This window comes from Oryx dammah, unplaced genomic scaffold (assembly GCF_014754425.2).
Source record: "Oryx dammah isolate SB20612 unplaced genomic scaffold, SCBI_Odam_1.1 HiC_scaffold_28, whole genome shotgun sequence".
Lineage (NCBI taxonomy): Eukaryota > Metazoa > Chordata > Mammalia > Artiodactyla > Bovidae > Oryx > Oryx dammah.
In genome coordinates this window covers 56,882,139-56,898,956 of record NW_024070212.1, presented here as the reverse complement: position 1 = coordinate 56,898,956, position 16,818 = coordinate 56,882,139, and the positions used below count along the sequence as shown (strand labels likewise).

At 40.4% G+C, this 16,818-nt stretch overlaps 1 protein-coding gene and 1 long non-coding RNA gene across 4 annotated transcripts; both read right to left on the bottom strand.

Annotated features, from left to right (window-relative positions):
- Positions 1–2,386: 2,386 nt before the first annotated feature.
- Positions 2,387–10,194, bottom strand: CUNH1orf52 (chromosome unknown C1orf52 homolog). Of its 3 annotated transcripts, none has more exons than XR_005719521.1 (4): positions 9,883–10,192; positions 9,460–9,584; positions 9,048–9,246; positions 2,387–3,498 (listed from the first exon to the last, which is right to left on the bottom strand). XR_005719521.1 is itself a non-coding variant. In XM_040232423.1 (3 exons), the coding sequence occupies exons 1-3, from the start codon at positions 10,156–10,158 to the stop codon at positions 3,425–3,427; spliced, it is 549 nt and encodes a 182-aa protein (XP_040088357.1). In that variant the 5' UTR covers positions 10,159–10,194; the 3' UTR covers positions 2,387–3,424. The 3 variants fall into 3 exon arrangements, 1 of the variants encoding a protein (XP_040088357.1); XR_005719520.1 differs by lacking the exon at positions 9,460–9,584 and adding an exon at positions 3,929–4,052 and having other exon boundaries at positions 2,395–3,498; positions 9,883–10,187; XM_040232423.1 differs by lacking the exon at positions 9,460–9,584 and having other exon boundaries at positions 9,883–10,194.
- LOC120856930 lies at positions 4,424–8,013 on the bottom strand. The gene is made up of 2 exons (XR_005719522.1): positions 6,373–8,013; positions 4,424–6,303 (listed from the first exon to the last, which is right to left on the bottom strand). It is a non-coding gene; the product is annotated as an uncharacterized LOC120856930 (long non-coding RNA).
- Positions 10,195–16,818: the final 6,624 nt, after the last annotated feature.

The following is a 16,818-nucleotide window of genomic DNA, read 5'->3' as shown; positions in this document are numbered from 1 at the left end:
TATGTTAGTATTTTAATGGCTAAAAAGAAGGGTCATTTTCCTCAGTAATGATCTTTGATCCCAGTTAGAACGTTTTTCATAAAACTCTGTAAAGTTTTTTTTACTTTGAGTTTTAAAATATGGCCTACAAAAGCTTACATAGTTCTTTTCTCAAAATTCCTTCTTTGCCCAAAAGAAGTCCATGCCTGATGTAACTTAATTTACTCATCTTAAGATGAGGAAACAATCAGAAACATTAAGTGACTTGATTTCTAAAAAGAAGCAACTTGAATAAAGGATTTTCCTAATCTTCATGGATTTTTAGATCCTTCTCCACTGGGTGTTCACTACCTGAACCAAACAGCTCATTTACATTGTCCACATGGACTCTTAAACATGTTCCCAGGGCATTTCTGAAGGGGGAAAAAAAGAAATCTACTCTGATGTGGTGGTAGATTTAGAGAGGGAAGTGAAAAGTCAATTTTCCAACCAGGAATATTTCTACAGGTGAAGCAATCCATAAACAAGTTCCTTTCCCCTTCAGTTACTTGGCCGTATTTTGAAAAGAAACCCGATATACCATAAATGGCTGTCAGACTGCTCTAAAATATCAGTAGTTAGCCTCCTTCCTCTTAAATTCTTTCTCCTTCCTAAAACTGGTTTGTTTTTATGGTTGATATTCCACTATATATACGTACTACTTCATCCATTCATCTGTTGAAGGACGTCTAGGTTGCTTCCATGTCCTGGCTATTGTAAATAGTGCTGCGATGAACACTGAGGGTCATGTGTCTTTTTGAACTATGGTTTTCTCAGGATATATGCCCAGTAGTGGGATTGCTAGGTCATATGGTAGTTTAATTCCTAGCTTTTTTTAAAAGGTATCTCCATAATATATACATTACCATGTGTAAAATAACTAGTGGGAAGCTGCTGAGTAACACAAGGAGCTCAGCCTGGTGCTCTATGACGCCTTAGAGGGTGAGATGGGGGATGGGTGGGAGGGAGGCTAGAGGAGGAGATATATGCATACTTACAGCTGATTCATGTTGTACACAGCTGATTCATGCACCGCAGAACCAACAAAACATTGCAAAGCAATTATCCTCCAATTTAAAAAATACTAAAAAAACCTTTTTATTAAAAAAACAAAACCAAAAACTGGTCTGACCTGTACTCACATAGGTGCACCCTAGTGGCTCAAATGGTAAGGCCTGCACTGCAGGAGACCCAGATTCTATCTCTGGGTCGGGAAGATGGCCTGGAGAAGGGAATGGCTACCCACTCCAGTATTCTTGCCTGGAGAACTCTATGGACAGAGGAGCCTGGTGAGTTACAGTCCCTGGGGCTGCAAACAGTCGGACTCGACAGAGCAACTACCACTCATTTTTTTCACTTTCACATAGGTGCACATCTGCCATCAGTTGCTTAATAATCTCACAAGTGTAATAACTACTTGTCCTATAGACAAAATATTAGAACATTCACCTGCCCCAAGAAAAAGTTGTGTTTGTTGTTTCTCACCTCCCTCATTCTGCTACCTTCTAGAAAGAAAGCGCAAAGAACCACTAGGGACTGATCTAGTGATCCTTTGTTCTCCATCACAAACTGATTGATGGAAGTTAGGAGCTGAAACAATAAATGATAAAAAGAAGTTAAAAAGATTTTCAGACACTGGCTTGGTGGGCATTTTTCTGTGGTTTGTTTTCACGCTAGTTTTTTAAACCTTATATTTCAGTATCTTCTGAGATATCTGTTCCATCGATACGTGAATCTTGACTATAGACTTTTCCAGACTTGGGAATCACCACCTTAGAATTCCCATTTGTCACATGGGACTCATGTTTTACCAGCTGATGTCACTCCCTGGTACATGATACCATCGCCCTCCTAATTATTGACGTACAGACTTCAATTTTAAGCAAAAGGTTTCATGCTCTATCAATTACTTCAACCTTGGAATTCAGACAGTTATCAACCTAGAGAATAAGCAGCTGTAGAATTGGATTTTTAAGATACTGTGGAAGCTATCACACTCATGTCCCTTCCTCAATTCACAAAACACTGTGACTAGCATCCTTTTAACGACTTTTACAAACTTTAACCTACTTGATCTATGCTCTCAACAAATTTTATAGCTTTTTGAATGTTGGTTTTCAGTATAGGGGAAAATATTCAGATTGGGGATTTTTAAAAACTCAATAAAGTCCTATAACTCCTATCTCTTAAAGGCGTAAGAATCATGGAAAGACTGATGTTTCAAAAGGTTATAAACAACTGCACTGCATTTTGGCCTGTGTAAGTCAAATCTAAGGTTATCATCTCCCTAAATATCCCTTGTTGATTTTATTATCATATGCAAAGCATTAAAATAGGAGCTGCATAAAGAAAACACATAGAAGTAGGGTTACCAGATAAAATAGAAGAGGCTGTTATATTTGAATTTCAGATAAACAAATTTTTAGTATAATTATGTCCCAAATATCACATATACTAGAACATTAATTGTTGTTTATTTAAAATTCAAATTTAACTGGTTGTCCTATAATTTCATTTGCTACATCTAGCAACTTGTAGAAGATCCTTATCTCTGGCAAGCTTACTATTCAAGAGGCAAATTAACAAAAGATCATAACATAAGGTGTATGTGATAAGTGCAGTAATATAACCAGGAGAGATCTCCCCTGATTAACACAGAAGAGTATCTGGAAAATATGGCAACTGCAGTTCCTACAAGATGACTAAATGCAGATTGCCAGATATGTGGTTTAGTGTGATTTCCAGAATTCAAGTGTCCTGAGTTAAATCCCAAATCCACTGCTCACTAGCTGTGTAACCTTGGATAAATTAATCTCTATTATAAAACGAGGCTAATAATACCTGCTTTATTAGGCTACAGATCAGAGATAACACATGCACAAAGCACCTAGAACATGGAGGCACTTCCAAAATGGAAATATCCACTATTAGAAGGTCACATGGCAAAAAGGGTACTTGTCACAGATATTCAAATGTTAATGTTATGCAGTAATATCGGTAAATTTATTTCCATGATCTATTTACACTGTACAAACACTGTTGAAAAGCACCCTACAAGTTCACAGTACATTACAATGTATTTACTTTAAAAATATACTCCTTTATAAAAGGTTCACAGAATATTGGCATGTCAACTTGGGATGAAACTCAAAGCATGTCACCAATTCTGCGGTAGCAAGAATGCTTCCAAGCATTGTCAATTACACAATCACAAGTCACCATTTCAGTTTTAAATACATATTTTTAAATAAAAAATGAATTCTACAGTAGAAAGTTCCAGCAGGAATACTCATTAGTTAATTAACATATATTTTCAGGGAGATGTTTCATAATAATTTACAGTATCAACTTAATTTGCCAAAAAGACCCACAAGTTTTGCAGTCCAAAGATTCTTGTTATTCTTGTCTATTTTTTCTTCTTTGTTGGTTCTCCCAGTTCTATTTTGCGCTTTTTAGAAGTGTGCTCATCTTTTTCATCATCTTTAAATAGGAAAGGAAGAGTTTCAATCAGTAACTTAAAAAAAATATTAAACATTAAAATTTCATTGACTCTGTACCAAAATCATCATCCTCAACTAATGTTTCTTTCAAAGTTTTCCAATAAGAAATAAAAACTTAAAGGCAGCTGACAATAAGAAAATCAAATTTGTTCTGATAAAGCTATTCTCAAATATTCTACAGTATATACATGGTGAATATTTAAATACATAATCTACATGTTAAGAATGGTATATTTTCTGTTGTTTTTTACAAAAGAAGATGTCAATTTAACCATGACATTATTTAAGTGACTATCTGGTAGTCTTTCCCTTCTAATCTGCCTTCTCTCTCCCACAAACAACTTCCCTCCCTATTTCATCTCCCCATCCCCACCCCCACATTTACTTTTTGAAGTTAAAAAAGCACTCACAGGTAGATGTTTCACTGAAACTGTATTTTCAATTTTGTCCTATGTAGGTAGTTCTACTTTCTCCCCCATTCCCAGGAGGGTCAGAATATTCCAATGGTAAGACAAAAACAGGCTTCTTCCCCCCCTTCATATTATGGAGAATTGGGAGAGGGGAGGGGAGAAGAACCTCAAATTAAAACCATGTCCTTTACACTTTTCGAAAACGTTATTAGTGTCTGCAATCACAGAAAATTTTTAATAAATAAAAATATTGTAAAATCTGAAACAGTGGACCCTTTAATTCAATTACAACAATCCAGCTACACATTTCAACAAAATACAGGGTAGCACAGAGCAGCTGTTAGTTCCCATCCTTGAACAAACGTGTGGCATTATTTTAAGAACTCCACACAGATGGAATAAATTATACGTAGGAGATGTTATGATTTATAAAGTACAAATTTATTTTAAGCACATCACTGAATTCTTTGTACTTTATTTCTCAATCAAGAGATACTCAAAGTTCAATAACTACCCATGTGGTAGCCTATAAAAAGATGTTTTGATGCTGAAAGGGGACTTCATATTAAAAAATCTGGGAAGCCAACTGATATAGAACATGGACTTTTTTTTTCCCAACCTCCCTTTTATTATTAACTGTCAAGAGAACAATGCCAATGTCACTGTTATTACTCAACACTTCACATTTACAAAATGACTTCACAGTCATTTTTACATGTTATTTTTTGATATTCTTCTGATAAAGACTGAGGAGTTCTGTCACTACTCTTTTTTTAAAAATTGGATTATAATTGACACTAACATTAGTTTCAGGTGTACAACATAGTGATTTGATATTTTTATATATTATGAAATGATCACCATAATAAGTCTAGTTATCACCTGTCATTGTACAGAGTTATTACAGTATTATTGACTATATTCCCTATACTGTACATTACATCCCTGTGCTTTAACTTATTCTATAGCTGGAAGTTTGTACGTCTTAATCCCACTCACATAGTTCACCTGTCCCCTTAACTCCTTCCCTTCTGGCAACTACCAGTTTGTTCTCTTTATCAAGGATTCTGCTTCTGTTTTGTTTGTTCATTTGTTTTTCGGATTACAAACTCATTATGGGAAAAATAAACTTAAAACCTTAAGCCGGGACTTTCCTGGTGGTCTAGTGGTTAAGAATCTGCCTTGCAATGCAAGGGATGTGGATCAGGGAACTAAGATCCCACCTGCCTTAGAGCAACTAAGCCCTCGCATGGCAACTACTGAGCCCATGTGCCCCAACTAGAGAGTCCAAGTGCCACACAAAAAAAGATTTTGCATGAGGCAACTAAGACCCAACTCAGCCAAACATAAATAAGTTTTAAAAAACAAACAAAAGAAACCCCCTAAGCCTTCAATTCCCTTCTGATAACTACCATATTCAGAATATTTCTTTTGTTGATATGGACAATAATTAGTATCAAAGCAGGTAATGCATCTTCAAAACCAGCCAAGGTCTTTGTTTTTTAATTGGATTTTAATTATCACCATGCGCCTGGTGGGCTGCCGTCTATGGGGTCACACAGAGTCGGACACGACTGAAGTGACTTTAGCAGCAGCAGCATGCCTGACTTTTGAGATTCCTTTCACTAGTAATATAAAAATTGAAATTACTTTTAAACTCTTCTAGAAAATGCACTGCTAACATATACTAAAAAGATGATCCTGAGACACTTCTGCTTTTAGTCTGTTACTTACTACAAGAACACTTACTGAATAACAAGGAAAACAAACTACTGAGGCTAGAAAAATAACTTCCTACTAGTCGCTGAACAGAAGAGCTAATGCCATCTAGTGATATAACAAGGCATTGCCTTAGGGAAAAAAAAAAGAAATGAAGTGTTTAATCAACTTTACTGAGTTTCTTATTTTTACTCTGTGCTATCTACTACAGATGCACTAAGGAAGCAGTTGTTTTATATGGAATTCACATCACCTGAAGCAAACAAGTTTAAATTATTAACAGAAACTAACTTTATAAATTCTTTAAACATGTGCTGGTAAGTAGTAAGGCTCTGTAGTGAGTTTTGAATTTTTCCCAGCTTCTTCTATCTAGAAGGAGTTAACTGGTAAAAAGAGGCCAAAGGGCAGAAAATGAGAAGAAAAGTAAAATCAAAGTTATCTGATAATCTAAAAAATGAGATAATTTAAGAGTGTGGAACTTCTAATACAAGATATTTTATGAATTTTAAAAAAAGCTAAAAAAAGATGATGGGAAATCGATTTGTTAACATGGCATAGGAGACTGAAATGGCAAAAATCACTTCTAAGAAGGAAGGTATTTATTACAAAAAAAAGGACAGTTATACTCAACAACCAACATTAAAGTCAGAATTGAACTGACCAACAAATAGTAATAAATGTGCCTTTTACATAAAAAATAAAATAAAATAAAGTCAGAATTGAACATTTCAGTATTATCTTTCAATCTCATAATCCAGCTTTAAGCTGGCTGAGCACTGGGATCCTTTTGTTTTTTAACATTGCCAATATCCACTTCCTAGTGGAGGGCCATTGTATGGCCAGAAATTAGCATGGGACTAGCAGCATTATCTGACACATATTTTCTTCTATCTGAATTTAAAAGGCAAGCTGGGAAAAAAGATAATTCTTTCTACTTGTTTGTCCTGGTATGTAAACCTAGGCTTTTACACACAGGAACAAAGAGATGAGCACCAGCCTATTAACACCCTGGATTGAATATCAACTCTAATGGCCTTACTGCCAATTCTTCCCACAGGACAGATACTTCTCAAGCACCCTGGCTTGGAAAACATCAAGAGACTAAACCCCAGTTTAATAAAGCATCATTTCCATTTAAAAATCTGATTCCTATTCTGTCTCTTCCTACTTTTGTGAAGTTAGGCAAATTCTTTAAGCTGCAACTGTCTTCTTGTCTACAAACAGTAATAACAAACACACTAACTCTGTACTAGGTTGCTAAGAGTAATAAACTAGAAAACTTATGTAAAAATATTATTTTAGAGCTTGGCATTGTCTAGTTTTGTGACCTTGGACAAGTCACATAAGCTCTCCTTTTGACATTTCCCTAATGGCTTCACAAGAGTGTAAGGATTAAAGGTAATTTATGCAAAAGTGCTTTTTATTAACTATATAATACTACTATAAAATATGAGGCATTTTAAATGTCCACTTCATTTGGCATCTCTGAAGAGATGCCATTTACTGAAAATATGCCTTCACTAGTGATTTCTAATTCACACCAGAAGTCATGGAAAAAATGGAAAAACCAGGCAGAATCAAAACTGGAGAGTAATATCCTTTATAGTGGAAAAAAAAAAAATGAGAGTATACACTTCAGAGTGTATACTGCATTTAACTGTCCCATCTCTTTAGGGTCCTTTAGTCAAAAATGTTTCTTTAATCTTTCTTTGACTTGCATGATCTTGATACTTTTGAAGACTCAGCTCATTATTTTGTGGAATATCCTTCAATTTGGATATGTTTGTGTTTGACAGGAATATCACCAATGTGATGCTGTGTTCAAGTGACAGTTTTGATTTGTCCTATTACTTATGATGTTCAGTTTAATCACTTGATTAAAATCGTGTCTTCCAGGCTTCTCTACAATGAAGTCACTCCAAAATGAAGTTACTATTTTTTTCCATTTGGAATTAACAAGTATTAATTTTCTGAAAAGATATTTTAGATCTGAATAAATATCCTATTCCTTAAAAAATGCAAACAAAAACTGGAGTAAGACCTTCTACCAGTTTGTTACCCTTTCTCTCACAAGAAAATTCTCTACAGTTGTAAAAGGAGCTACGTAGCACTTGTATTATAGGAAGATCAGAAATTTGTTTAAGAAAAATAGCACACTCTTCCATAAAAATGACAGTCAAAAATATTTAGTTCAATAATCCATTAAACACTTAAAATGTACTACAAATGGCAATACAAACATAAATAACCCCTGGATCCTGGTATTTAAGAAACTCATTTTTATAAAGGAGACAGACTTATGAACAAACAGCACATAAAAAGTGGTAAGTTCCATCCATGGGAAGCCCAGGTGGCTCAGTGGGTAAAGAATCAGACACAGGAGACTCGGGTTGGTTCCCTGGGTGGGGAAGGTTCCCTGGAGAAGGGAACAGCAACTCACTCCAGGATTCTTGCCCGAGAAATCCCGTGGACAGAGCAGCCTGGCAGGCTACAGCCTATGAGGTCACCAAGAGTCGGACGTGACGGAGTGACTGAGCATGCACATCCATGTGGTATAGAGGAACCAATCTTTGACCACAGACTATGGAACCACTAAAGGTATGGAACCATTAAATAGCTTGGTCTATTCAGTGATGAATTTTGAGATCTTAGGAGATGGCAACCCGCTGTAGTAACTTTGCCTGGAAAATGCCATAGACAGAGGGGCCTGGCAGGCTACAGTGCCTGGGGCTGCCAAGAGTCAGACGCAACTGAGCACATAAACTACTACAAGGGGGCCATGTGAAATGAGGGCAGAGAAAAAGGCAGCCTATCACAGAGGGCTGACTCTGCTGCTGGTGAAGGGTTTCAAGTAAGGGAGGCCAGAAGGTGGAGTGGGTAAAAGTATGGAAGCAGATATTACTGTGATTACTTATGACTCCTTTTTCCTACTCTAACTACCCAACACTTAAAATCCAAGCAAGAGATGGAATTACAATATTAGGAACAAGGCAAGACAACTAAGTCATTATGTTACTACTATTTTTAATCATTATGTATTAAGGGTAAGAAATTCATTTTGTGATGCTAATTTTAGCTCTAAAGCACAACTGCTTTAATATAAAGTAAAACCTTCACCACTTCACAACTGTGATTACAACAAAGAGTTTATGAAGTAACTCATGTTGCTCTAACAATAAGACATCATATATCACACATAATACTGGTTGAGATATCAAAGATTTCACTTTAAATCCTGAATATTTTATGCTCTTTCTCAAAAACAGAGCAAAAGATATCCAAAGACCATCATAATCAGTTTAACTCAATAGATTTAAATTTCATTCATTAAATATCTCATTCTTTTAAAACTCATCACAGGGATCAAAAGGTGTTACCACTGGAGTCTGACTTTCCTCACCTGATTCCACTGTCTCCTCCCCTTCTGGTAGAAGCCTAGCTTTCTTAGCGTTCTGTGGGGCATCATCACCATTGTCCTCATATATGTTAGACCATTTTATTGCCATATCCAGTTCTGGAGGGGGAGGTTTCTTCTCTGTAGAGTACGTCTCCGGAGGTGGTACATAGTTTGACTTCCATATTTTGAATTCCTTTGGAGGCTGTTAAGCAAACACATTAAGAAGCACTGTGAGGAACCGAGGTTTCTATAATCGAGGTGGGCACATGCAACTCCCTGCCGTTCGCTTACTGTTCAGGCTGACTTTTTTTTTTTTTTAAGGTTTAAAGACACATTTTTCCATCAAAATCACAATACTGTTAAGTGAAAAGCCAAAGGGTTCCCTGTACGAATAAAGCTAATAACTTTTAGTTACCAAAGAAGAATCCAGTCTCAGACACTACGCCAAGGCTGACCCCTTCAGGAGGCTGCAGCAGACACTGTCTTGGAGGCAGCACCGCAGGCACTTCGGCGTCAAAGGGAAGGGGTCTCAGGGAGAAGCTGCAGCGGGGGGCGGGGGAGTCACCACCGTTAGTCCTCGCCGCGCGGGGTCAGGGCACCGAGTGTGGAGGTTTGGGTCTCCTCACAAGGGGGCGGGGGCTGCGGGTCCAGTATGACACCCACCAGGCTGGGGCAAAGGGGCCCGGGCTCCCCAGGGCTGGAAGTGGGAGAGGGTGGTGCGGCATCCCGCAGGGCGTGACTGCGTGTGAGGGGCGGACAGCTGGTCCCCAAGACGGGGCTCAGGAGGAAGGGGGCGGAGGCTGGGACCAAGATCGAGAAACGGGGTCGGGGACCTCACCTCCTCTGGAGCTCTGACGACGTGCCTCTCCCAGTCTATCTGTTTGTTGAGCGGATTGTAAAGAAAGGCCGGGCGACTCACGCTCCGGAACAGCTCGTCTGGTCCAGGCAGCCGCTTCTCCGTCTTGTTCCCACTGCCGCCGGCCGACTTCGCTGGATCTTGGGCCTTACGACTTGTCTCCTCTGGCTCGCTGTTATCCTCCTCGTCCGAGGAGCCTGAGCTGCTGCTCCCGTAAGCCGCGAAATAGCTCAGAGGATCCTTTTCTTCCGCTGCCATGACTGCTGCACCGGTCCGCCCAGGGCTCCGCCGGAAACCGGAAGTCACTCCAGGGCCCGCCCCGCAGTTGACCCCGCCCCAAGTCTCGCTGATGGGCCGGAGGCCTGCGCCCCCTGGCGGTTGCGTTGCGGTTTTGCGCCCGGGTTTGTCTTTCCTGGTGGCTCAGAGGTTAAAGCGTGCGCCTGCAATGCATGAGTCCCGGGTTCGATTCCTGAGTCGGGAAGATCCCCTGGAGTCGGAAATGGCAACTCATTCCAGTATTCTTGCCTGGAGAATCCCATAGACGGAGGAGCCTGGTAGGCTACAGTCCATGGGGTTGCAAAGAGTCGGACACGACTGAGCTACTTCACTTCTGGGGGACTGAGGCTGAAGGCTGGCCGCGCACGTCCCTAAACAGGGAGTTCTAATGCTCAATACTGAGAGGCCTTGAAAAGAGACAGATCCCGAGACGGTAGCCTCAACCAAACTTTCAGATACAGTAAGACTTTATTAAAGGCAGAGAAGAGCTGAAAAAATTTCTTTTCACTGCCACCTGAGACCGGGATTTCTTCCTGTTTGCGCAGCATCTCTTCTTCAAAATAAAATTACTCGTCCCCTCTGTCGTCATGGAAGACCTCTGCGGGTAAGTGGTCAAGCAGAATTCTCTCCTGCTTCACCTCATTCCAGCGCACTCTGAACAACCTTCTTTGTTGGATCTTCTCTTGTATTGCATCACACCACTCTGAGGGATCCTCCAAACTCTATGGCTTCTTATTGTCAGCCTCCTTCCGTGCTGGCTTTGCTCTGTATGGCCCTTAAGTGTTGATGGTTCCCAACGTACACCATCGTTCAGCAACACTTACTAACCAGGTGTTACAGAGTTGCAAGTCAGACCATCCCTTTCCAGAGTGTTAACCACCTTAATGCTTGTGACTTCAACAGCCGGGTCTCCAAATCCAGTCTCTGCAAGGCAAGCTCTGAACCGCACCTCTACTTGGCTCTTAAACTATCCCTATGGCCAGGTCTCAAACACCCACTTAAAGATCAGTCAATTGTTTTTCCATATAACTTGCTTCTACATTTGTGTCCCTCCCTTTTAGTAAATGATATAGCCACCTGCTTAGCCACCAGGGAAACTAGAAATCTGTGACTTTTGGGGAACTCAGAAGAATGATACACACACGAAGGCAATAAAGTAGCTATCAGTGGTATGCATTCACAGACCGCTTCTAAGGATGCCTATGTCAGACATGACTGAGCAGCTAAACAACAATGGTTTTTGTAGCCAAAGAATACAGAGTAAAGTTAACCGAGGGAAGAGATGTAGGGGGCAGAATGCTGGAGCCTTCCACCTGCAGAGCTTCTGGTTGTCTTCTCCCAGTGGAGGTGTAGACAGTGCTCACTTGTGCAGCAAAGATATGTGACACCCTGTATGGAGCCATCCGGGAGCCTCAACAGAGCTGAGTCTCCAGAGGTTTTACTGGGGATTGGTCATTCGGACACAGCCGCCAGCCCCACCAGAAAAGTGAAAAGTGAGAGTTGCTCAGCGTCCGACTCTTTGTGACCCCATGGATTATACAGTCCATGGAATTCTCTAGGCCAGAATACTGGAGTGGGTAGCCTTTCCCTTCTCCAGGGGATCTTCCCAACGCAGGGATCAAACCCAGGTCCCCTGCATTGCAAACAGATTCTTTACTAGCTGAGCCACAAGGGAAGCCCAAGAATACTGGAGTGGGTTGCCATGCCCTCCTTCAGGGCATCTTCCCAACCCAGGGATCGAACCCAAATCTCCCACATTGCAGGCGGATTCTTTACCGGCTGAGCCACCAGGGAAACCCAAGGATTCTGGAGTGGGTAGCCTATCCCTTCTCCAGGGGATCTTCCTGTAGGGTAAGGGAGTTAGACAAGGTGAGGTTCAGAAAAAGAACAAGACTGGCACTTTACAGGAACTGCTGCTGCTGCTAAGTCACTTCAGTCGTATCCGACTCTGTGCGACCCCATAGACGGCAGCCCACCAGGCTCACCCGTCCCTGGGATTCTCCAGGCAAGAACACTGGAGTGGGGTGCCATTTCCTTCTTCAATGCATGAAAGTGAAAAGTGAAAGTGAAGTCGCTCAGTCGTGTCCAACTCTTAGCGACCCCATGGACTGCAGCCCACCAGGCTCCTCCATCCATGGGATTTTCCAGGCAAGAGTACTGGAGTGGGGTGCCATTGCCTTTTCTGTTTTACAGGAACAGATCACCTTTAATGAGGCGAGAAGGGGCAGCAGTCAGATTAGTGAGCTGCAGCACTAACCCAAGAAAAGAGTAAGTATATAGAGGCATATATATGTGGAAATCTACTGTCTTAAGGGGGCCTGTTCTTCAAGGTTGTTCGTAGTAGTTATCTCTTAAATGGCTGGGGCAAGGAATTCTGGAGATTGGCCAGAGGCTGCAATCGACTGGGAGCTGGGCGTAATCAACCTTAAGGTCCATTTTTTTTTCTTCGGGTGAGAGAGTACTTTATTGTGCATGGGATGGTGGGAAGGACCCAGAGGGGAGTTTTAACTCTAGGCTATTTTGAGCCGTGTAACTTTCCTTCACTTCCCAACCCAGGAATCGAACAGGGGTTTCCTGCATTGCAGGCAGATTCTTTACCAGCTAAGCTACCTGGGAAGCCTAAACTAGTCTCTAATACACCTTTTATTTCAGTATACTAAAAAACAGAAGAAAATTCAAACTTCTCACAATGGTTTATAAATCCTTCCATATCTGATCCTATCTTACTTGATAGTGAAATCTTACTTTTCAATCCAGGCTCCGGAATTCCCTAGTCATCCCTCTTACGATCCTGCCTGTATTGTCCTCACTAGCTTATTCTTGCCTCAGGCCTTCTGCACTTGATGTTCAGTCCAGTTCAGTTGCTCAGTCGTGTCCGACTCTTTGTGACCCCATGAACCGCAGCACACCACACCTCCCTGTGCATCACCAACTCCCGGAGTTTACCCAAACTCATGTCCATTGAGTTAGTGATGCCATCCAACCATCTCATCCTCTGTTGTCCCCTTCTCCTCCTGCCCTCGATCTTTCCCAGCATCAGGGTCTTTTCAAATGAGTCAGCGCTTCGCATCAGGTGGCCAAAGTATTGGAGTTTCAGCTTCAACATCAGTCCTTCCAATGAACACCCAGGACTGATCTCCTTTAGGATGGACTGGTTGGATCTCCTTGCACCAAGGGACTCTCAAGAGTCTTCTCCAACACCACAGTTCAAAAGCATCAATTCTTCTGCGCTAAGCTTTCTTTATAGTTCAACTCTCACATCCATACATGACTACGGGCAAAACCATAGCCTTGACCTTTGTTGACAAAGTAATATCTCTGCTTTTTAATATTCTGTTTAGGTTGGTCATCGGAGAAGGCAATGGCAACCTACTCCAGTACTCTTGCCTGGAAAATCCCATGGATGGAGGAGCCTGGTAGGCTGCAGTCCATGGGGTCACTAAGAGTCGGACACGACTGAGTGACTTCACTTTCACTTTTCACTTTTATGCATTGGAGAAGGACATGGCAACCCACTCCAGTGTTCTTGCCTTGAGAATCCCAGGGAGGGGGGAGCCTGGTGGGCTGCCGTCTATGGGGTCGCACAGAGTCGGACACGACTGGTGACTTAGCAGCAGCAGCAGCAGCAGCAGGTTGGTCATAACTTTCCTTCCAAGGAGTAAGCATCTTTTAATTTCATGGCTGCAGTCACCATCTGCAGTGATTTTGGAGCCCCCCAAAATAAAGTCAGCCAGTTTCCCCATCTATTTGCCATGAAGTGATGGGACCGGACACCATGATCTTAGTTTTCTGAATGTTGAGCTTTAAGCCAACTTTTTCACTCTCTTTTACTTTAATCAGGATGCCCTTTAGTTCTTCTTCACTTTCTGCCATAAGGTTGGTGTCATCTGCATATGTGAAGTTATTGATACTTCTCCCGGCAATCTTGATTCCAGCTTGTGCTTCTTCCAGCCCAGCATTTCTCATGATATACTCTGCATATAAATTAAATAAGCAGGGTGACAATATACAGCCTTGACATACTCCTTTTCCTATTTGGAACCAGTCTGTTGTTCCATGTCCAGTTCTAACTGTTGCTTTCTGACCTGCATACAGATTTCTCAAGAGGCAGGTCAGGTGGTCTGGTATTCCCATCTCTTTCAGAATTTTCCACAGTTTATTGTGATCCACACAGTTTGCCTAAACTTCTCCCTAGAATTTCACACAGCTGGCCCCTTCCTTCTTATGATTTAGGCTCAGCTCAAATGTTGCCTGCTTTGAGAGGAGTTCCCTCATGCTGTTATACTCTGGTCCAAGTTACTTTTTAGCTCATACATGCCCTATTTTGTACCTGTGGCAGCTAGAATTATCTGGGTTTGCCTCTTTATTTTCTGTTCTCCAACTAGAATTCGAGTTCTCTACGAGAACACAGACTTGGTCTGTTTTGCTTATTGCTGTTATGTGCAGTACCTAGAATGATAGGTACCAGTAAATACTGAATTAATGAGGGAAAAAATACAGTCTCCACTCTCACCTGCCATCTGAGAAATGTTAACAAGAGAGCTACAGCAAAAACTAACAAACTAACAAAATTATGCAAAGCGATTATATTCCAATGAAAAAATAGCAAATAAATAAAAATAGCAAAAAAATTTTTTTAAAAGAGCATGGAGTTATAGAAAGAACACTGACCTTAAATATCAAACAGTCCTAGATTTCAAAAGAGATTGTTTCTCTGTTCAAAAAAAAGTAACAATAAAACCTTCCTTGCAGGGTTGGTATTAGCATTGAAAACAGTAACACACATGTGGAAACACCAAGCCACCAGTATTTGGCACCCAGTAAGACTGTGGTTTCCAAACATTGTTGCACATTGGAATCACCTAGAAATTTTGACACACTTCTGATGGCTGTCTTTCACAATCCAAACATTCTGACATTCTCATTTAATTGGCAATGGGGTGTAGCATGGCACTGGGATCTTTAAAAGCTCTTTAGGTGATTCTAAAATAGGCAGCAAAGTTTGAGAACCACCACAGGACAACTGTCTGATAATTAAGTAGAATGTCAAGTTTGGAGTGAGGACTTTAGGAGCAATGCTAAAATTACTCACAAATTGTGCTTAAATTTAGCTCTCTTTTCAGAAAACCCTCCTAAGAGTACATTTGCTCCTCGGTTAGCTATTTTTTTCCCAAGTCAATAATCATTGTATAATAAATATTGATCATACTACTATATGATTCAAACAATCTTTTATGCAATTGTTAGGTATATATATTTTAAAACATTTTTAATATTGAAAGGAAAGCTATGACAAGCCTAGAGAGTGTATTAAAAAGTAGAGACATAAGTTTGCTTACAAAGGTCCGTATAGTCAAAGCTGGGGTTTTTCCAGTAGTCATGTATGGATGTGAGAGTTGGACAGTAAAGAAAGCTGAGCACCAAAGAATTGATGTTTTCAAATTGTGGTGCTGGAGAAGACTCTTTTTAAGAGTCCCTTGGACAGCAGGGAGATAAAACCAGTCAAAGCTAAAGGAAATCAACCCTGAATATCCACTGGAAGGACTGATGATAAAGCTGAAGCTCCAATACTTTGGCCACCTGATGTGAAGAGCCAATTCACTGGAAAAATTCCTGATGCTGGAAAAGACTGAAGGCAAAAGAAGGGGGCAGCAGAGGATGAGATGGTTAGATATCATCACTGACTCAATGGGCATTAATGTGAGGAAACCCCAGGACATAGTAAAAGACAGAGGAGCCTGGTGTGGGTCTCAAAGAGTCAGACATGACTTAGCAACTGAACATAACAACAATATAGGAAACAGGGGACAGGGGCGGGCATATGGGAACTCAGTTGGTAAAGAATCTGCCTGCAATGAGGAAGACCTGGGTTCGATCTCTGGGTTGGGAAGATCCCCTGGAGAAGGGAAAGGCTATCCACTCCAGTATTCTGGCCTGGAGAATTCCATGGACTAAGTCCATGGGGTCACAAAGAGTCGGACACGACTGAGTGACTTTCACTTTCTGCTCAAGTTTTCCATAAACCTAAGACTGCTCTAGAAAATAAATTCTCAATTTTTAAAACAATTTTAAAAAGTGACTCAAAGGTGTATTTTTTTAATATTAAGTGATAGTGTATCTGTAAACTTTTTCACTGCTGCATTAATCAACCCAATAACCAGTTGCACTCTATCATGTCAGACTACCATTCAAATTTACATTTTTGGCAACGGCTGGTTTTCAGTGTTTAAAGGAAAAAAACTGACTTCATTGGATTTAGAAAACCCAAAAGCCTCAATTTGAAAACCCAAAAACCTTAAATTTTATTACCTACATAGTTAGTCAACAGTCTGAAAGAAAAGTATTAATATAAATATAGGTGCTACAGCATATCTAAATTACGATCTTTGATTGCAAGTAAATCTTAAAAAAGTAACTGTGTATCAAATTTTATTTTAATAAATGAAAAGCCTGCTTCTGCTTTTTAAAAAGATTTCTTCAAACATAATGTCATTATTTTTTTTTTTCAACTGCCAATATCTTATTATGCTATCCTGGAGGTGAAACATGTTCTCTAAAATCCTTGGAAAATGTTTATACTATAAAAATCACCCAGTCTTTAAAAAAATTAAAAAGCCAATATGCCAGTCTTCTTCATGATTG